Below are 21645 nucleotides of genomic sequence, written 5' to 3' on the forward strand. Positions count from 1 at the left end.
CACAAATTAGTTTATTTATTTCATTTTTGTCTGTCTAAAACCTCTAATACATTCAGGATTTTAGGAAGATTATGAATCATATATGGAAATCTACCAAACAGTTATATTTATAGTGCAACTTGAACTTACTGCCCCCAGTTACCAGATTCTCATGATGGACATGATGAGCGTGGGTGGCCATCCTCATTACCGTGCCAAAAACCATAAACAAACAGTGATGAAAGTAGCAAGGAACTCGAGTGAATGTAAACATAACAGACACTGTCACAAACATCAACAAACATCACAGCACGTAGCAATTTATGGTCTATGTGAAAGAAGCATCGGGATGGACATTTAATCACTTGCCTGTGCCTAGCAAAGGGCACTGTCCTGAATTATAGTAGCTCAGTAGCACAGTAGCTCAGTCCATGGGGACTTGGGCTGTTAAAGTCCTCGTCCAGACCAAATATGGAGCGTGGTCTGGTGGCTGAAGATGTGCCAGTTCACCTCCTTGACCAAAGCACCAAACCCCCCAACCGCTCAGGGCGCCTGTCCATGGGCAGCCCCCTCACTCTGACATCTAGGTCCTGTTTGTGCATGTGTGTGTATTTTGGACCTGTGTGTATATGACAACGCAGTGAAAACATTGAATTTCCCCTCAAGGATTAATAAAGTATAAAAAAATATTGTGCTTAAACAGTCTTTCAATGTCTGTGATGTAGATTGTGGCTTTTAAGAGAAGATATGCCAGCCCACAGAAATTACAGGGCCCCTGAAACGGTCCAGTGAGTGGGTTCTCTCCAAATCTGCTTTACTTATATCAATACATGGAAGGAAGTTAGCAAGGAAATTCACGTCAACTTTAGCTTATAATTAATTTAGATCAGTCAGCTTCTCAGGTCATGTGGCCAGCCACCTGTGTTTTTTTTTTCCAGAACAGTTGCATACAAAAAAAGACCCATACCCATTTCTGTTTATGAAATAGTCTTACACTTTACTAAAGCAACAATACATACAGTGGTTATTTTTATTGTTTTAATAAGCAGTAGTGAATGTTTTGTAGGGATGGGCATGAGTATTGGAGTACTTGTTTGTACGTCGTGTTCGCTCAACGTATAGAGTATTCGCCACCGCCTCTCCCACATGAGAACATGACTTTTATATTTTTCTTCTTCTATTTAAAATGGGTAAGATTTTATTTGATTTTAGAGGTGTGCACAGTGTATAGCTTCGCTCAGCGCCTCCTTGACCCACTGTCCTTCTCTTTCTCTGTTTATCATGAGACTTCTGCTGTGAGAGTGTGAGCTACGCACCGGGGAACAGTTGGTGCAAGTCCACCTATGCACACACACACACACACACACACACACAGCGACAAGGCTTACTGTTGACATTACATCACATTATTGTTTTGGTGTTGGATGTTAGCCGCTGCTGCTGTGTGAGCTCATTATACCAGACAAATTGTTAACTGGTTAACTCTCGGGAGAGCGGCACCGAGACGGTCCTTCAGTGCTGCGTCTAACCTGTGTAATGTCATGGCAGCAACTGAAAGTTTGCCAGATTATATCATGTTAACTTTCAATTGGTTTAATAGACAAAGTGAAGTCTGGTTGTTCAATAAATGACTTCAATCAGCCAACTGACATTCCCATTAGATTTATTTATTTATTTATTTTTCTTTTTTCTGCTAGCATTTGATTACTCTATAATAATTTAATGTGAGTACCTGAATATGGAAGTGACTCAAAATGTTCATCCCTAATATTTTGGTCCCAAGTAAAATTTGGTTGTTATTGCTGGATGAACATGATTATTTTTAGCCTCCATGGCCCCCTTTTAGCGGCTGCGCCCCTGAAAGCTTTTTACCCCCTCAGGTACGGCTCCTGCGAGGGGACAAGAACAATGAGTGTCATTATAGCTATAATCATCTTGAATCAGTACAAACAGCATATTTTATCTGATACAACAGCCCATAACAACCAGTCAAGTCAGAAATTTTCAGTTTATTGCTTTCTGAGGCCCCATTTACCAGTATTTGCTCTTCATTACATCATAGCTTGCACTTGTCATATTGATTCGTTGTCATAGATCTTGTCAGCAGAACCTCATCTGACCATAATATTACATCCAGACTCCTCACTTCACAGTGGAAAAGTGCCCACACGGGGGCTCTGGGGGTCTGAACACCGCTCTCCTGGTTCTCCCCTCCACACCCATATTGACCTAAGACACGTAGTCTCCACATACACTAGGGCACACACAGACACACACACCCTGACACCAGAATACACTCTCATTCTTTCATCTGCAGTTGAACTTGGAAAGTACTGATTGAAGGAGGAAAACAAGACTAAACACACTAAAGGATCATTCAGAAGACCCCAAAATAGCTCATAAAAGGCACTTTGTGCCACTCATATTTTTCTTTGCTTACTATAAACTGAGCTTTTGTGGCTTTTGACAGCTCCCCACCCTCCATCCATCCTTCCACTCTGCTTTTGTCTTTCCATAAATCAATATCTGTCTGCGGGTGTGGGGCTGCTGATTGTTTTTACAGAGCGTTGCTGTGTAATTTGGCTAAATGGTACTTACACCGAGCTTACTCTGAGATGGTAAACAGTCTGGCTGGTAGAAAGGGAGTGTGCCGATAGCCACGAAGCATACAATCAGCTTTAATTGGTATTGTGGACTGTGGACGTACTTGATTACTTACCTGGGAGATAGGCATGATGGCAGGCTCGTGATAATAAATACTGTTTTGGTTAAATTGTAGATGGATCACATTCACTGCATCAAGTTTTACCTGACACGTCTAAATCCACTTTTGTATCACATATAATCATAGCTACTGGCATAATACTGCATGAGAAATTCACTGCACTGAGATGGACAGGGACTTTCCCTTAAGTTTACTGAAAAAATAGATAAATAAAATAAAACTTTTACAATGTGTTGGGGTTCTTGCTGTTGCCAGAGACTGTGGTTTGAGTTGTTAAAATTAAAGGATAAAAGGATCTCTCTCTTCAGCTGGTAAAGCACTTAAACTCACCATATGATGTTGGAAATTTAATCAAAAAGCAAATTGTGTGTGCGAGTGTGGTTAAATGTAGATTCCTGTAATCTTTTCGCAAACACAACTGTTTTGTAGTTTTATATTTCTAACAAAAAAGCAAGTTTTGCAAATGGTATCCAAGCATGTTGTTCTCTTGGGTTGCTTTGCACTATTGCAAGATGATAAAAGTTCACTTCAGATGCAAATAGGTCGTCTTTATTAACCTGTAATGGTGGAACATGTGCAAGTAGCTGCACTAAACACTCTTTTATATTTGATGCATGCTTATTTAATGCTCAGTTTCCCTTGGTTTGATGCAGGTACCCTGTACTGTAAAACAACAGCTCATACTACATTATCCCAATTCTTCAAGGAATGTTAAAAAACGGGGAGGCTTGGCAGAGGCCTTTTATTGCCAAGTAGCAAATTACACAGAGGGGGTCTTATTTCAAGCTTTCAAACATTCCTCTATGAAATGTATCTAGCTCTCACACACACGGCTCCTGCAATGCTTTATTCCCCGAAGCCCCATTTGTATGAAATGTAAAGTCTAATAAATTTGACATCCTTTGAAGTGCGCACACAAGTAAAAAATAATAGACACAAAACTTACCCACACTGCCCCACTAACACACACACACACACACACACACACACACACACAAATGCACTGAGTTGCATCTGTGCCCAGCTGTATTGAACGTTTCCTCATTGTATTCCTGCTCTATCCCAGTACTTTTCCACTGATGTCTGACTCACAATTGCACTGTGCCTGAACCCTCATAGTCCCCCACCCCCACCCCCACCCGTCTACCCTCCCCTCCAAATGTAACTTGAGAAATTTACAGTGAGTTAACCATGCAGTCGATTGTATTTATGACACACACATACTTGGCCTGCTTCATATGATGATTTTCGGATCAACATATTGGACAAAATTCTACACAGATGGCTTACTCCTTTAGAAATGTCTGCAGATTTAAGTCTGATTTCAAATGAGTCACTTATTTATTAAACACACTTTATGCGTGGCTGATGATAATTTGTATTTTTACTGGCAACAAATCCCATGAAGAGATGAAAACTGATGCTGCTAACCTGTCTGTGTATCTGAAGCCTGATACAGCTCATTGGTCTGTTCCATAGATCTCCACTGTGTCCAAAATGAGCTCATCAGTGAGCTATGGTGTTGCACTGGGTGACAGTAGGATTAACTGCGGCAGTATTGTTTATTTTAAGTCACCTCCACAAGCAACCCTGGTGCCAAAATACCGAGTAGTCCACCAAATGCACAACTGAAAATAGTTTCAAACAAATGCACTGTTCCATTATTAACTTGGTAAAAGCGACAGTGAGCAGCTGTTTTAAGAAATTAAAGGTCAGAAAAGAAAGTTAAAATAAAGGAAATTAGAATAAAGTCAAATAAAACTGTATATTTGTGACCTGTTTCATTCACGTATGTGTTAATCAGAAAGGGCTAGGGACAGTGTGAAAAGTGATATACTACTTAACTTGGACAGTAGCTCATATTTCCATCCTCTTAAATTGTATGCTTCTGTCTGAGGCATCATAATGGTGTTGATAACAACTGATAAGAACTAATAAATGGCTTGGTAACATTTTAAAGGGTGCAGATTTTATGCCCCCACACCAAAATTATCACCACAGTTTGCAGTAAACATGGTTCTATGCACTTTAAAAGAACACTCAAAGTGATAGGAAGTAAAGAAAAAAAAATAGTTTTTCAAAGTGAAGTATCTTTAAAACTTCTGTGACTTTAAAAAGAAAGATAAATTCCCATTAGACAAAATATAATGAGCTAAAAAAAAGTATCTACGAAGGTGAGGCAAAAGGTAAAGGAGTACAATGCAGGATTGTCGGTTACTGTTTGCAGACACACTCACCAGCAGAAGTAAAATGAAAAGCCAACCCCAGATTCAGTCTCGATTGGCATTTCGCCTCGCTATGTTTTTTTTTGTTTTTTTTTTTTCCTGCGCTGTGTGTCTTGGATGCCTGCTGATACAGTCTGGCACCTGGTCGCTACCTTTTATAAAGCCCTGCTCTCAACTTCACCTCAACACTGTGGGGGTATTTTATTTTTGTATAAACTTCAGATCATCCTGAATAACCTTGTAGAATATGGAGAAGTTTCTTTATTTGTTTCCTTTTTTCTCAATATCCTTTTATCCTTATTATTCCTTTATTTGATTTGATTTGTTTTATTTTCCTTTTATATGTATTTATTATTTATTTTTTAATTATTATTATTATTTTTAATAAGTATTATGTGCTTCTGTCTTAACCGTCTATTTTCTGTACTTATCCAGTTTTGTAGTATTTTTGGTGTATTGTTCTGTGCTTATACAAAATAATTTAAACATGCAGTTGTTTTGTAAATGCTGGTTACGTTAAAAAATGTAAAAACAAAGTGCCTAAACAAAGTTGGAAACAAACAAACAAAAAAAAGTTCCATATACAGAAAATAATAGAAAAATAAGAAATTAAAGGCAGAGGCCAAAGTCTCCGCAGAAAAATACACCACCACACGCTCCTGGTGGATTTCAAGTGATGATTGAGAGGGATTACTTCTCTATAAGCCCATAGACTGTTTTTAGGACTATCTTGCATAGTGTATCTTTAACAAGAAGATTGTTAATAAATAAATTACGTAAGAGTGAGTGGGGTTACTGGAGAAAAAGAGAAAAGGTTCTCGAAAAGACCGGGCAGTCTGCCAGTTTACAGCTTCTCCAAATTCCATGTGGTCACAAGGCAAGTAATGGATTAATGTCTTGATCATGACGAGGTAAATACCATGTTTAAAAGCGTAACACTTTAAATGACTGTTGCATGGGGCATGCACACAAGAGGCTTCGATACAAAATATACTTTAAGTAGGTAAACAGTGCATCAGATGCAGACTAAATATGCTGGAGACTGCCTATGACTGCCACATAGCATGACTGCGTCCAAACCACAGCCACCAGATATGACCACACATCAACTGGCCCCAGGCACTTATTTTGACACATTATTGCAACACTTAATTTAAATCCTTTGTTTAGTCAGGACCAGAGTGTGTGCCGCAGTAATGTCTAAATCACTGTCTGTCACCGGGCACCCTGCAGTTAGTGGCACACTTGGATTTACTTTGGTATAGGATCATGTTTCCCATCTCTGGAGCCATTGACCCCAAGCATGGCTATATAAACAGGGAGTTCTAGGCCTCCTGGTGTGTTCAACTTTGACCGTAAAAGCATGAGTTACTGAGTTTAATCATCTTAAAAGGAAAAAGGAACTGAAAAGTTGCCTTTCTTTACTCTCCATTTGACTTTAGAAATAAACCAGGTTTAAAACATTTTCATCCATTTCTGGCTTTTGGTACAGCCATTCTTGTGAGAACCTGCTAGTTTAGAAGGTATGCAGGTTTTCCTGCACGCCTGGCTCGGATCAATGTCACCTTTCAGAGGGTCCGACCAGGGGCAGACCGGGGGAAATGATGGCCACAAAGGGCTCTTTGAGTAGGAGAGAGCCTTTCCCCCATGCTGACCTAAATCTCCCTCTTCTCTTCCCCTCTCCTCGCTGCCTCACAGCAGCTATTCAGACATTCAGCCTTCAACCGGGCTTCACAGGGAGCACAAACGTGCGCCTGGTCAGGGAGTAGTCCTTGCCGGGTAAATAAAAACACAGGCCTCGGGAGGGGTGAGTCTTCAGAGGGTGTGGGTGCTAAAAAGTAATGAGATTTGGTAGGAAGGTGAGTCCTTAGATGATGTCATGAGTGAACTACTGATTTAAGTTTAAGATTGTATTTTGTCTCTAGGTGGCACACTGTTAATGGTTTGCAATGGGCCACCGTTCTCTTGTTTGTCCATCTCCAGTACACCATAGTTTGTTTTAGTTTTTCAGTCTAGCTGGTGGATTGAAATGGTAGTGAGAGATAAATAAAAGAGCACCGATGCGCCTCTCCAAAGGATGACAGGTTTTCTGTAGGCTCCACCTTCCATACTCTCCCCTTCTGCTCTGTCATCAGCCCTTACAATTCCCATCTGGCGCACTGTCACAGGGTTATGTGAACATGTTTACACTGAGCCCCTAAGGTAAACTGAACTACATTTGCACCGATGTACATCATCACACCACACCCCAAACACTTCAGTGCTGCTCCCCGCCGCAGAGCAGTACTCCGGTCCAGACCAGGCCTGATTGTTTCTACATGTGACGTGTTCCGTGGAGAACAACTTGACAGTCTATGATGAACTGATGCAGTGATAACACAATGGAGGGCTGTCTGCGGTGGGGAGTGATCTCTTCCAGACACTGCTTTGCTTTTGCCAAAAGAATCGACACAGAGGACTGAATTCCTTGAATATCTGAAATTACCGTATGCTGAGTTTGTAGAAAGGCCGCTGCATGCTTTGAATGCAAAATCACTTTTTTTTATGATGCAGATAACAAAGAACAGATTTAATTTTTTTATAAAGACTTTTATTAAGTTTTGACAATAAGTTAAACAACTTTCTGAGTTTCAAAATTCATTCACACACATCTCTCAGAAAAATATTGCAGAAATGTCTTCAGAAAAACAAATGAATGTTGCCATTTTCCAAAAGCAAAGGACGAAAAACCTTTCAAGTAAAACAGAATATTGAACTTCATTCAAACAGAATTCATATTGAATTCTGCTGTCTTGTTTTTCTGGTGTGAAAAAAAAAAAAAAAAAAATAGACTTATTTTTCACTGGGCACGTATCTAACTTGATTTGAAAATCTGAATCGTTTCAGGGTAGAAAACACCGTCCAAATATGGAGTTAAATCTGGAATGTAGAAACGTGGAGTGTTGATGAGCACCAGTCATAGATTTGGAGGCAGTATATAGGCGTTTAGTGACATTCTACCTGAAACAAAAATGATACAAAACGGCCATCTGCATGCTAGCATCCTTTATCTAATCGCTAGCAAACCAGTGTGTGATACTAACAGTTACCATGACAATGTGAAATCAGTATTGTGAAAATCATGATATGGTGATAACTTACAGTACAGTACAGTAATTCCAAGTAGGATGTTGGTTTTCAATGGAAATGGGAGTGTGGCACATTGTGTTCCCTGCTAGCAAATTTTTCTTTCTAATTTGTACATCTTAAGTGTGAATTAGTTCTGTCACTTTCCTCTCCACCTTACACTCTGTTTGACAGAGATTTCTTGAATGCAATCATTTAATCTTTTAAAGCTTTTGCTTTGAAATAGAACTGCATCAGCAAAACATCTGGGACACAAAACGCCAAATGAAACAAAACAAACATGACCAAAAAAAAAAGCAAAGCATGGTCAAAAGACTAACAGTATGATCAGATAGTTCAAGGGTCGATGAAGGACACTGCGATGTAGCGCGTTCCTTTGGTGGTGGGCAGGCCTTCGTGGAGGTGAGTCAGTCGTCCTGGGTGCATGAAGCTCCAGCCTTTCCTCGGTGACTCTATGGAGCAGTTGTACCGATGGAAACGGCAGCCCCCGCCCTGATACAAGGAAATGAAGGAATTAAAAAATTGCACTATTGATTGTGAAATGGGTCATGGAGTCAACAAGAATACAGGGAAGATGATTAAAGTGAGAACACTCACATTTAATCAAGCTGGATGACACCCAGATGCCATCAAGCATTACACTCTAATATCAGCATGCTTGAACTCCTTAAAGGAGTACTTCAAACCCCAAATGATCATTTTCATGACTCTTTTCATGCATACCTCCAAGGTGAACGAAGAATCCAAAAAAGGCAAACCATCTTGATGAATTGATGTCGTTCTGTTTACAGACTTTCATACAACTAGTGCAGTATAATCCGAGTCTCACTTATCCAGTCATATGTAGGGGTGTCCTGATAGTTTTTTACCCCTGATCTGAGTCGTTTTATAATGAGTATCCCATGATAACAAGTCCCATTCAATACTTCTGTTTTCTTAGATAATACAGCTGCACAGTGCACACTTCAAGTACATTAAAGTTACTAAACCCGATCCAATGCGTATGCTTGACAATTGAAAAGCTCTGCAATGCATCAAGAAAAAAATCCCTGCCTTTGTTTATGTATTTATTTGTTTGTTTATTTACAGAGCAAGTAAACAGATCTAAATAACAAACCCCTCCTTTAATCTTGTTGGCCTTGCTGCTGTCTCGAGGGAATGTCTCTGTCCCTTCAGAGAGTAGCCTTTTCTCCAGTGTTGGTTGCTTCGATGCAGCCTTTGCCTGAGTTACCTGATTGAATGGTATTTTATTCAGTTTATTTTCGCCGTCTGTGCATCTTTAGTGTGGATTAGGCTACACTGATATTGTTAAATCACAAGTAACACTTGCTCCTGGAGCTTTTGTCACACTTTGCAGTGGCGTGTTGACAAGATTGTCTTCAGTTCTTTACCGCTGTCTGTCTCTTCTACACTTGTGGATAAACACCATGCCATAATCACACGAGACTTTCACACTGAGCTGAAATGAAGCGAGTGCTCATAATTTTGGTTTAAGAAAAAAAAAAAAAATATATATATATATAAATAAAAGTGTCATACTGCTTTTTTGCTGTTGGTTAAGGCATGTTCTTTGCCGCAGGCGGGGCTCAGCCCCTGCTCTTACACACACAGAGGAGCTCAGCTGAGTAGAGGAGGAAAGTAAAGTAGAGCGGAGAGTTGAAGACTATTGCACTTAGTGTGACTCTGCAGGAAAGCTTTGTGAGAAAAAGCACCTTTGTGATAGCTTATTTAAACAAAGGGTTGGATCCTCTATACAGCTCAATATACCCCGAACTCTCTCCATTAAAAAATGCCTTGATTGGCACTGATCCAGATCTCTGAGATCGGATCGGGACATCCCTCGTGCTTCCTAAACACATGCGTTTTTTGCAAAAATTATATATTTAAATCAGTGCTTCCAAACTGGTGGGTCGTGGTTCAAAAGCTGGTCGTGGGCTCATTCCTAATGGACTGCAAGTAACTCGCAAACGTGCCAAGTTTGTTTAAAAAAACAAACTTTCTTTGAAGTACAGTGAATTATCAGCACAGAGCTTTTATTTTGAAGTGCCGTTTTCTACAGTAGAGTGAGGGACTAACCAACAGCTTTTACAAAGACATCAAACTAGCTCAACAACATGTCCAAACGCAAGTATGACGCTCAGTGTATTAAATTGTGTGGACCTCGAACTAATGATGAGGAGAAATCTGGACACCGTGGCTGGACCAGTTGGGAAACACTGATTTAAATCAATTATGCATAAACAGCCCAGGTGTGCTACTTGTCCATGCGTGAGACTGTTTATGCAGATGTATATTAGAAAATGCAAACACAGGCAAGAATGCACGTGTTTGGAAAACACTGAACATACAGCTGGATAAATGAGACTCGAGTCACATTGCACGAGTTGTTGGGGAGTTTGTAAGCAGAAATTTCGGTTTATTTTTGCTGTTGTTAAACGTGGACCCTGATGACTTGAATTTATCCTGAATGTTTCCCTTTTTTGGATTGATGGATTTGAGGTTTTCTTCCCGAATTCAGTGTAACACAGGCTGAGTAACTGACATAAAAATGGTCATTGGGGCGAAGTTTTCTTTGAATACAACTCCTTACCTGAAAGTCTGTGTCTTTGTTATTGAGGGCGATGTTGATGGTGAAGGTGGAAGAGTCGTGATGGGGCCTCAGGTACGCTTGCCTCTCCGGCGTGTATTTTACCACAAAGTTCATTAAAGCATAACCCTGTGATGAAGCACATTAATCCATCAAGTTAGCTGACAGTCAGTGTACCTTTGAACATAACCGATGGAAAACCTGTCAGCTGTTATTAATTGCTGCACATGTGAGAACAGGGTCCATGACATGAGGAAACTTTTTCTTCAGTTTAAGCTTTTGGGCAAATAGTGGCAGCGTTCATTGTTTATCTTTCTTTCACTTCTCCATGAGGTCACACTTACCTTAGTGTAGTAGCCAGAGAAAACTTTTAATGTGACGGGCGATATGAACTCTCGGATGAAGTGTAGCCACTCTTTGTCATAGCCGATTTGCTTCATATGAATGTCGTCCGTCGGCACCGTCTCGTAGCCGCCGGCGATCCGCTTGTCCTGAGAAAAAAAGAGAGGAAGTAAAGCATACTGCAGTGTGATTAACGACGGAACAAATGACCCACCATCCGCGATGTGTGCCATTACAAAGTGGTGATGATGATGACAACGTGCCTGTGTGTGCGTGTGTCTCTAAAACCGCAGGCTGTACTGTTGTCTGTCTGCATGAGGCTTAATGACCCATCCAGCTCAGCCTTTTTCCCCACACAGAGTTAGTCAAAGAATCTGTACACATTTAGTCTCTCAGGCAAACTTTTACACGCATTAATTACCAATTTCAAACTACATAAAACAGGCCACATGGAATAGACACCATAAACATTAAACACAATATCATAACCATTTATGTGGTTATATTTAAATGATGGACCTGGACAGGATGGTAATAAAATTAAGCATGTGTGTACAAGTACCCTCAACACCAGTGGTGTCTGTGTGTGAGATTGTACGTGTCCTAACAGGATTTTTGGGCATTTAAAAGAATAGTCCACTCACTAATCCCTACATCTGGCTAACATTCGACCCCCTTGACCCTTGAAGGTCGTGAAAGTTAGCTTGAAAGTAACAGCTCACCCAGGCATCAAAGACAACAAAGGCAAGGCTGTTACAATAAAGTTTACAAGGCAACATGAGGGATTATTTCCTGCCTTCCACTTCGTTCTATTGGTGTCTGTGCTGGATTAATTACAACGAACACTTAACCACAACAAGACGTGGAAGGCTTTGTCTTTACTATGATAATTATCTTACTCAGGCAATTTAAAAGTTGTGAAAGTTTTTTAATGTGTACTGAATAAATTACAGCAAATGGCTTCTTCTGAAGGTTAGAAAATGAGCCCTGGTGTCTCCAACTGTGTGCAACTATTGCTGCAAATGATGTGTTCAGTAATAGATGGGCAACCTATTGTTATTTAATACTAAAATATTGAGTTTATGTGAGCTTGTTTCAATCTCATAAACTGATTCTTGTAGCCCTGTTTTTTTTAGCCTTTAACAAATGCAATTAACAAATTAGCTTTTAACTCAAAGCATCGTTGTGCCTCAGCATAACCATATTTAAGTGGGATAATGGCTGTTGAGTCTTAGGGCCCTGTTTTACACCTGGCACAAAGCGGAGTACAGCGCAGCACAACTGGGCGGCTGTAGCTCAGAAGAAGTGGAAGATTGGTGGTTTGATCCCCAGCTCCTCCAGTCTGCATCCTTGGGCATCATACTCAACCCCAAATTGCTCCCGAGAGTGTATGAATGGGTACTGAGTAGTAGGCGGCCCCTTGTATGGTAGCCTTGGCCACTAATGTGTAAATGTGTGTGCATGGGTAAAAGAAAAAACCTGCTTTGAGTGGTCTGAAGACTAGAAAGGTGCCATACAAGTGCAGTCCAGTACTGTTGAATTGTCATTGCTAGCTTCAGACTGATGCAGTTGTCATTTTCACGGCCAGTGTCCACACTGTGTAAGTAGCAAATGTGCTCGTGCTCCTCTGTGCGCCCATGGATAGACATCAAATGCATCATTGACCAGCAGAAACCTAGCCTAAAGTCAATACAACAGTATTTTCCTGCTATTTAAAGGGCACATTATTCAGATGGTAAAATGTGCCTACATAGGTGGGTTCAAAATGCACGTGCACCCTGCTTATTAAACACACAGGGAGCCACTGGTGGTTTGCAGGTGGGTGAAATAATTCATCATTAATGAGGTGAATATTAATAACATTCTCTAAAATGTGAACGTAGCAGAGAGCAGAGCAGAGCTGCTCTCTGACTCAACATTAAGAGAGATGCTGTGCACATTTACGCTTGAGAAGCAGTATATCTTCATTGATTTTTCATTAGTTAAATGTCTAGTTCTGTTTCCTCTAGCAAGTGTATAACTGAAGTTTTTAATGCTACTGCTTAAATGTCCCGCAATATTTGCTGCAGTGACATGACGGCTCTTACTGCGTTACTCTCAGCAGAAAACCACTCGCTTCTTCAATTTGCCAAATACACCTTGTAAAAAGCAATGTTAGGTGTAGGTGCCCTGGCTTTTAAAATGAAAAGATGATGATACTCTGATTTATTGAATTAATTCAAAATAAAATACTACCCCTTTGCCCCTTGCACCTTATTTTGCACCTAGATTATGCATCATTTAACTAGCAAAAGTGGAGTTGGGGAAGACCTAAATACACTTGCATCATGCACTTTAGACCACGCACTACAGATTGCTTAAACAGGGCCCTTAGTCTTGTTTTTAATAGCAATTGTCCTGTACTTTTTGACATTTTATGGATGAAAAAAAAAAGTAAAAGGTGATGAAAAGGACAAGTATTTTTAGCCATAATATATTGTCTCCCTCACAAGGACGTGTGAACATTACCACAGAAAAAAAGTATGTGCCTGCTGTGTGTTGACTACAGCTCTGTGTTCAGTGAACCTTAGTTAACAGTACTGACCTCATGTTTGCCTCCGGACCATGAACCATAGTGCTCCATCTCCTCAACTATTTCATCACAGGCCTTCTCTGTGAGGACTGGGAACCAGAACACATCTGGACAAGGCTGCAATACACAGACATGAGCAATGAGACCACGGAGAACAGACTTGAGTCACACCTTCACCTTTAGCAGCTGTGACTGAAATATAATACCCAGAGATGTTAAAAGCAGATGTGTGGGATTTCTGTCCGACGTTATGTCATTGTCTTTCACTGTCTCTCAGTCTGTATCTCCAGCACATGCAGATATACTCGCAGAATAAATACAAACCTCCTCCAAGTAGTTCTCAGTGAAAATCTGAGTGTAGTTTTTGTGGATGTACTTCTCCTTCCAGTCCTGCGAGGAGAAAGAGTTGCGGATTAGTTTTCATTTTTGTGGACTGTTAGCTGACCTACATACCTCACAGAGCTAATCCCCTCTCCCACAGGGCAGGTCCCAGCGTGCCAAATACAGTAGTAAATCACAAAGCCTTATCAGTCAGGAGTCTTATCACGCTGAAGTCATTACTTCAGAATCGTCTCACATCTGTAATCCTTCCATTATGGCTAATAACCTTTACAGATGCCTGCGCGTTTATCTCAGCTATTCAGAAAAAATGGCTTTCTTTGTGTATGAAGAATACGGAGAAAACATAATGACTTACCACAGGGTTTTCAAATATCTGCCACAAGTCATTGTTATAATGAGAAATGTTATAATTGGCTGTGGAAATGAGCCTCCCAAAGTCGTGACGGTTTGTTATGTACATGAAGACTCCCTGCAGCAAACAGGGGGGGGGAAAAAAGAAGTTCAGTCAGTTTCACAAAAAGTTGGAGTCACTTTAATGTCTCACAGGCAGGATTTCTAACAGATCCATATCTACATAAACATAATTCATGCATATAAATACTCTGCAGGTTATAATTATGGTAACTGTTTATGACTTGAACACTCATCGATGGTTAGCACCGGCATAAAAACCAACAGTTACTCATGGCAAACTACTTTAAAGCTTCATTTGCCCCAAAATGAAAATAAAATGTGATTTCAGTGTGCTTTAACACACTGAAATCAAGTAGCTTTAACTTAGATAGAACCAAAAGAGACAGATAAATAATCTAAGATTATTTATGGGTGGGTGGTGGCGGGGCTGCAGGGTGTTGGTGGGTTGGGGAACAGGACAGGGTGGGGCAGTGAGGTGAGAGGAGTGGGAGAACAGGGACAGAGGGGTGCTGGGCAGCTTGGGACAAAGCAATTCCAGGAACGATACTCTATCTACAGTGAAGCACGGGGAGGGCGCCGTGTAGGGGTAGATTTGGACTCACTATCAGACTAGGCTTTGAAAAGAAAAAGAAATGATGAATTAGACAGGGTTTTGCAATATGCTGGTGCAAGTGTCCAAATTGCTAATGTACAAAATCATCTTGTGAAAGCTGTGATTTAGTCCAGATGGTTTACATGAGTGAAAGGAAATATTATTGGAGCCTAGTCTGAGATCAGTCGGTGTGTTTAGAGGGAGCAGCTGGTTACATATGTTTCCTGGAAGGTTTGGCGGTGTGGGGTAAAGCATCAGGACAGGGGACTTGCATGTGAACTGACTCTCCAACCTTCTTTCTCCTCCTTGATCTCCTCTTGGAAGGCATCATAAAAACAGGACAGAAAACAGGTCTTTCTCTCTCTACCTTAGACAAATATCTGTTTTTGGACCTGAACTCAAGCAAAGAGATCAACATCAATTTCCAAAGAGCTGCCAGACATCCTGATCTTTTCTGTAAGGATATAGGCAGCAGCTCAATAGTAAATCTTTTTACATGTTTGAATATGTAATCGCCCAATCTGAAATAGTGATTGACAATGCTCAATTCCAGTGGAGAAACAAAAATGTGTCTTTGCTTTACTACACATTTACCGAATTTAACTCAGCAGGGCCAAAAAATCCTCAATCAAATCAGGTCTTTTTCATGTGAAAAAGAGTCTGCTATGAAACGGCTTCTGAGCGCTAACCCATTGGAAATGGATGTTTCAGAAAACAGAACAATCAAAACAAATGGAAACCTTCGGGGGCCTGAGCATATGGAAGGCTTCTGGAGAGGGGGAGTCTTTTTCTCTGTGACTGGTCTAAAATAAAGGAGAAGCATGATGTAAATATCATAACATAGATTACTGTTTCAGAGTAAGAGACAGAGTGACAGTTGAAATATGTATATGTCACATACATAGCAACTCAGGAGGAGAGGAAATGCGCCTGCATGAGAAAGGAGCAAGGTTCCCTCTGAAGCTGATGTTTTTCGTGGGTTAACACGGGAGGAATGCATGCCGGGGGAAAAAAGCCAAGCAGTCCGAAAGTACACCATGTTTGGATCAGGCATGGTAGTTGTTTAGGTCAGAGCATAGGTGACATGTCAGTGGTATAAAACACAGCTGGGTGGACAGTTTATAAGTGGAAAGAAAAACACATCACACAGACAAGACAAACTTTTGTCAGCTAGCCAGCCAGGCATTGCAACCGGTTGCACTGTCTGTGGTCATGTAACAACGAGGGCAAGAGAAAGTGAGGGATTATGGGATACAAGTGGAGGAGAGAACCTTAATGCACTATAGAGCAACCGTAAACAAAGGTTCATGCCTTGATGACAGACAGACATTTAAAACCGCTTATACTTGCCAGTCTTTGGTTTCCGTTGAGCTGTTGACTTTGTCAGGGTTAAGAGATTCTAAACTAGCAGTACTGAATCTTAAAAAAAATATTCAAATATAAATATCCTTACAGTGGTTATGCCCTAATAAAGTTATGTTTTCATAGACGCTACAGTGCAGACTACTACTTCACACTATGTTTACAGTACTGAGACATGAATCCCTCAAGATGGCGGCTAAGAGTTCTTACCATTTCTCTGGCATTTCTACAAAAAGCCATATCTGGGTCTAGTTTCTCCAGCACAAAGTAGTTCCTCTCTTTCAGTTCATTCCTCAAAGCACTGCCCTTGACAAGGTATATATGTGCCATGAAAGGAATGTTCCACACACCCCTAGAAACAACAAGACAGAGACAAAGTGCTCATTTTACAGTAACTGGGTAAATTTGCATTCTTGGAGTGCTTGAGATTTTTTCATTACAATCCTCATGCCAGCCATGACTACAGCCATGACTACAGGTGTGTTGTTGGGGAGCTATATGGCGAAATAAGGCAGCACGTCAAGACTAAGAAAATACGTTATCATAATATTTTGTCTGTCGAGTTACAGGTACATAGCAGTACATTTAAAAATACTTTTAGGTGTTTTTTTCCTTGACTGTACCCCTTTTACTCCCACTTTGTGATGACCAATTCCACTTGCCCTACCATCTTTGTCTTAGAGGTTTATCCCCAGATCCCAACCTTCTCTGCCCACTCACACTAACCAACCAGTAGGAGTTGCTTGTGCAGCTACAAGGACCTAATCCCTCACTGTCTTCCTCCCCATAGTTTGGCGGGTGATTAAATCTGGGTTTCTACTGTGGTGGGTGAATGTTTATTCCTTTGCGCCATCTGGGCGCCATTTCATCTTATTTTTAAACACATAAAAAGCGAGAGAGAAGAAGTGAATTCGACTACAGCTGCAGGCTCTGACACTCAGTGCTAAATTACTGCACAGGTTGATTGTGACTCTAACGACTGTTCATATGTGTATTCTAGCATGTAGCTCGTAATGACGGCATGGCTTAACATGGATGAGAACTGTTTCGGCACAATAAGGCAAGATTTATTGTGTGGACCATAAAAATGCAGGGCTGTTGCTGTGTGCGTGTGTACCCTCATTGTACTTGTGACTTACACACGCTTTCTCTGCACAATGTCGATATAATCTTCAGAGCGGGCGTAATAACCATCCAGACTCAAGGCTCCCCAGAAGTTGGACCACAGCTTGCCGTGACGAGTGACAAGGGGACCAATTATTTTTCTGTAGGGAAGCAGAAGGCAGAGTGGAGAGATGGTAATTCTGTCAGAGTAGATAAAAAATCTGTGACATCTTACAGACAGCCAACCACCTAATGCACTGGGTCTCGTAGCGGTGCTGCATCGAGGCGATCAACCTCTGTGGAAAGATATGATCAGTGCCAAGTCACTAACAGATCGTCGAAGTGCATAATGCAAACCAGAGCCGTAAATCATGCTCGACTGGATTGAGTGTAGTGGCTTGCTGCAGCAGGCTTTTTTTCCCCCTGAATCTAGTCGATTTCTTTGAATTTGTATGAAATACAGTAACACAGGGTTTGTTCCACTGCAGCTCTTTTAGTCGTACAAACCAAAACCACAATGAAAGGGATTTTTTTTCTATGAAATAAACTGGGCAGACTTAAAATAATTGAGCCATAAATCACAGCGATGGTTGATAGGGATGCAGATGGATGCACTATGGTATACTAATGCAAAGTTCTCATGGCTGAGATAGATTGGAATTTTCCTCCCTTTACTTCAGTCCCTGGAGAGAATTCTCATGCTGTCTTTAAATATCCTAGAAAGGGGTTTATAGATTGCATGCTTCCAACAGGTCACAATGCCATGCCACTGCCACAGCGACATCCAGTTTATAGGGAGGTTTCTTCAGAATCAAGAGCTGCAGAAGGGAACAAGGGTTTGCATGTTTGTTTTTTGTATAATGCAAAGTGGCATTTCGGGGTTAGCGTAGTAGACCGTTTCACTGTTTCCGTGTGGCCAGGCAAAAAACAGGAAGCCAGGGCGGCTTATTTTTAAACTGTCATTCACCCGGCTGTAATGTTCCTGTGGTTTTGCCACTTTCAATGGTTCGACGATCACAACAACAACCAGGGAGGCTCCCTGAATGTGTTCCAGCGTGGTTGTTAGTCCAGCTACCATATGATTACCTGTTCTGCTCGATGAGGAGCTTCAGTGTCTGTCTGTTGGTGAGCATCACATCTGAATCCATGCTGAAGTAGTAGTCGCATGTGGCATCCTTACGGCAAAGATCCCTAATGAAATCAAAAGCACAGACATGACGTAGAGAGTAGTGATTATTCAATCTGGGGCTGATTACAGTCAATGAAATACTTGAAAGTAATCACAGTCGCAAGTTGAAATTTATCAGCTCCTAAGTATAAGATGTCATTTTCAATTGCAGAGTCAGACTCTCACTGACTATCTTTAAGCCTCCAGTGGATAATGTGATTTAAGGAAGATTAGAGACTGCTAATAAACCTTAGACTTCTTCATTACAGGGCTGTCCTGACCAATGCTTTTAGGCATACTGTGTTTTTGATAGGATCTCTGTGATGAGGCCTCACAGATTGAATTATCCCCATGACAACAGGCTATTATTTAACACTGAGCAATGAAAGAGAAAGGGCCCATATCGGAGGACTCAAGGAGAAATACTGCACCTTTTTGGCTGCTGTGCAATACATCACACAAGCCACACATTTTCTACTGTGCTCTCTAGCCAAGAAAGGACACATTATCTAAAGTCTAGAGAGATAACTATTGAGCTGACAATATTGCAAACTCACTACATATATATGCAGTGAATCTTTTAGTTTGAAACGAACACCTGTTCTGCAGCATAAGAGGACTGTTTTATTAAATACATGCTATCACCATCTAGAGGTTTAAATGTAATTTAAAGGGTCAAAATTCAGGGTGTTTAAGTAGTGCATCCAACATGGATGCAGCTGAGGCGGCGGCTAGCAGCTAACAGTGCTAACTATAAATAGCGCTAAACAATGATAACAGTAATGACAGAGCTAATGGTGTTAACCAGGGTAGAAATGGAGGGTGGGTGCTACATTCCCATGCCGCTGCTGTTCCAATACTAGCGATAACCACCGTATAAGCTCAGTGCAAGATGGCGGCAATTAGCTAGCCAGTGGGGGCTACACATACAGGCACTCACATGCACTAACACGGACTGTCTACCACAACAAAGAACAGATAAGCTTAGATTACAACACACACAGATGTAGCATGACTTCATTCTCTGCTCAGGATGCCATTACTTTACTATATATTCACAATGCAAAAGTGGTTTGCTGCTAATTTAGTGCTCTGAATGTGGCATACAGATCCTCTAAAGGGGAACTACATCCATGTTAAGAATTCACGTTATTCCTATGGTCTAACACAGTCAAAAATATTCATTAACATGGACAGCTCCCAAATTCAAAAGCTAGAGTGCTAAAACTCAAATTTGTGATATCACTGGGTATAAAGTCTGGAACTGCCTTATAGACAATGAATTGGGAAAGATGTTATACATGACACTGATAGCTCTTTTCTACCAAACTAGCTCTGGTTCTTGAACCTCTTCTGTGCAGGATTCTTGGACCCTTGGGGCTGTCTAATGAATCAACCTGTGTTTCCATCAGTTTTAAGAGGAACCACTGTAATCAAGAGTGTGTCCTTAACAGAGGCCGTTGCACAATGCACAACAGAAGTAAGCAGCAATAGCAATTACATTGATTATGTTTGTTCTGTTATTACAGTTGGTTTTACCTGAGCATGGGGCAACTACCAATGCAACCACTGCACGCTCTTTCTCTTCTGACAATTTCTCACTTGACTTCTCCATAGTTGCCTTCTCTATCCTCTCTTTCCAACCTGCAGAACATGACGCCCACTGATGTTGTCATAGTTCACAATTTAGATGAAGGAAAACCTGCTATTTTCTGGTTCCAGCTGAGAACCAACTTTTCGGCTTCTGAACCAGTTTATTTTTGGTTGAAATACTCAGTTCAAAATAAGACGCGGGAACCGGAACAGAACTGTTCCAAGTTGGTGGAAAAGTGGTATGAGAGCACCCGGGGGATTATTCTCAGTATATTGGTACATTTGCTGTTTCAGAACTGAAAACACTGCAACAGAAAAAGCTCATTATGATGTAAAAAAGAAAACAAGCATTAACTGGTTTCACAAAATCCCATTCATTGTCAATGGAGCAGCTCAAGGCTTTACACTTGATTACATCACAAGTTTGAGACTTATTTGAGAGAGAGTAGCTAATGTTTGCAAATATAGATTGAACTTTCCAAGGCCATGGAAATAACATATCAGATCTCTTAATTTAGGTGGTGTTCCTCTTTAACGTGCAAGTTCTCCTTTAGTTTAGGATCAATCAAGGCCAAAGACATCATCATCTAGTTGAATCAATTTTATTCCTCAAACCACACGTTCTGAGAGATGACAGATTTAGAGACATACATGCCCATGTTCCTGGCCTCTCCTTGGCTCAAATTTTCTTCTGGACCCACAACCTTGAAACTGTTGAACGCATTCCTGTTCTCTTCCCAGAACTTCTGGATGTGCTTCTCGTGGTAAACCTCCTGAGCAGGGAGCCAATATTAATGGATTAGGAGCCACATAGAAGGAGCCATGTGTGGTAGAGCTCTAGAAGATAGCCAACGAACAGCTGCATAAACTCACATTATTGTGGATGAAAACATTTAGTTTATCTTTGGGATAATCCAGGGTGAGAAGTCGCTGGAAGAATTCAGGGAGGAATGGAGTTGGCTGCTCAATGAATACTCCAACCAACACACTGGGATACTCCTGTTTAGATTAGAGAGGAGACAAATTAGTACTATTATACACAGAGCAGGTTTTAGTCACGGACCACTGTTTAACATAAATCAAGGATGATGTGACATTTCACTTTAGACCTAAGCAAATAGTGAAGCTTCAACAGATGGTGTCCATGACAGCGTTCCTTTTGCTTTATTGTCACTTCATTGCTCTTTGTTATATGATGTGATGGCTTTTATTCATTGCAGAGGTCTGTGTTAAATTTAAGCAATATATTTTTACTTTTGACATTTATGATTAGCATATTCTTGCCAAAAAATATGTAAAGTTCTACAGATGGGGGCAGTGGACATCCAACTAGGTATGCTCTGCTTTACAGGACATTCTAACTTCTAACCCACATTGCCACGTATAACTCTTTTTAGAAGACAGCCCAAAATGTACTGTACAAAATGATGGTTCAGACAGTTCGGGCAAAGAAGATATATAGAGAAAAGGCACTGAGAAGAAAGGAGGAAACATTTTCCCATGACACTCTGCTC

At 40.8% G+C, this 21645-nt stretch overlaps 1 protein-coding gene across 2 annotated transcripts in view; it reads right to left on the bottom strand.

Annotated features, from left to right (window-relative positions):
- Nucleotides 1-7737: 7737 nt before the first annotated feature.
- The window catches only part of plod2 (procollagen-lysine, 2-oxoglutarate 5-dioxygenase 2), a 40547-nt gene continuing 26639 nt past the window's right edge, over nt 7738-21645 (bottom strand). Inside the window, exons 9-20 of one of the 2 annotated variants that reach the window (XM_049564910.1) lie at nt 21005-21130; nt 20783-20904; nt 18457-18561; nt 17406-17531; nt 16477-16618; nt 15645-15707; nt 14254-14367; nt 13881-13946; nt 13569-13673; nt 10987-11133; nt 10646-10771; nt 7738-8547 (exon numbers count right to left, since the gene is read on the bottom strand). In XM_049564910.1, the coding sequence (XP_049420867.1) occupies nt 8392-8547; nt 10646-10771; nt 10987-11133; nt 13569-13673; nt 13881-13946; nt 14254-14367; nt 15645-15707; nt 16477-16618; nt 17406-17531; nt 18457-18561; nt 20783-20904; nt 21005-21130 (1398 nt within the window). In that variant the 3' untranslated portion in view covers nt 7738-8391. The remainder of the gene's footprint in view (nt 8548-10645; nt 10772-10986; nt 11134-13568; nt 13674-13880; nt 13947-14253; nt 14368-15644; nt 15708-16476; nt 16619-17405; nt 17532-18456; nt 18562-20782; nt 20905-21004; nt 21131-21645) is intronic. The other variant, XM_049564911.1, reaches the window with a different exon arrangement.

This window comes from Epinephelus fuscoguttatus, linkage group LG21, assembly GCF_011397635.1.
Source record: "Epinephelus fuscoguttatus linkage group LG21, E.fuscoguttatus.final_Chr_v1".
Classification (NCBI taxonomy): Eukaryota; Metazoa; Chordata; class Actinopteri; order Perciformes; family Serranidae; genus Epinephelus; species Epinephelus fuscoguttatus.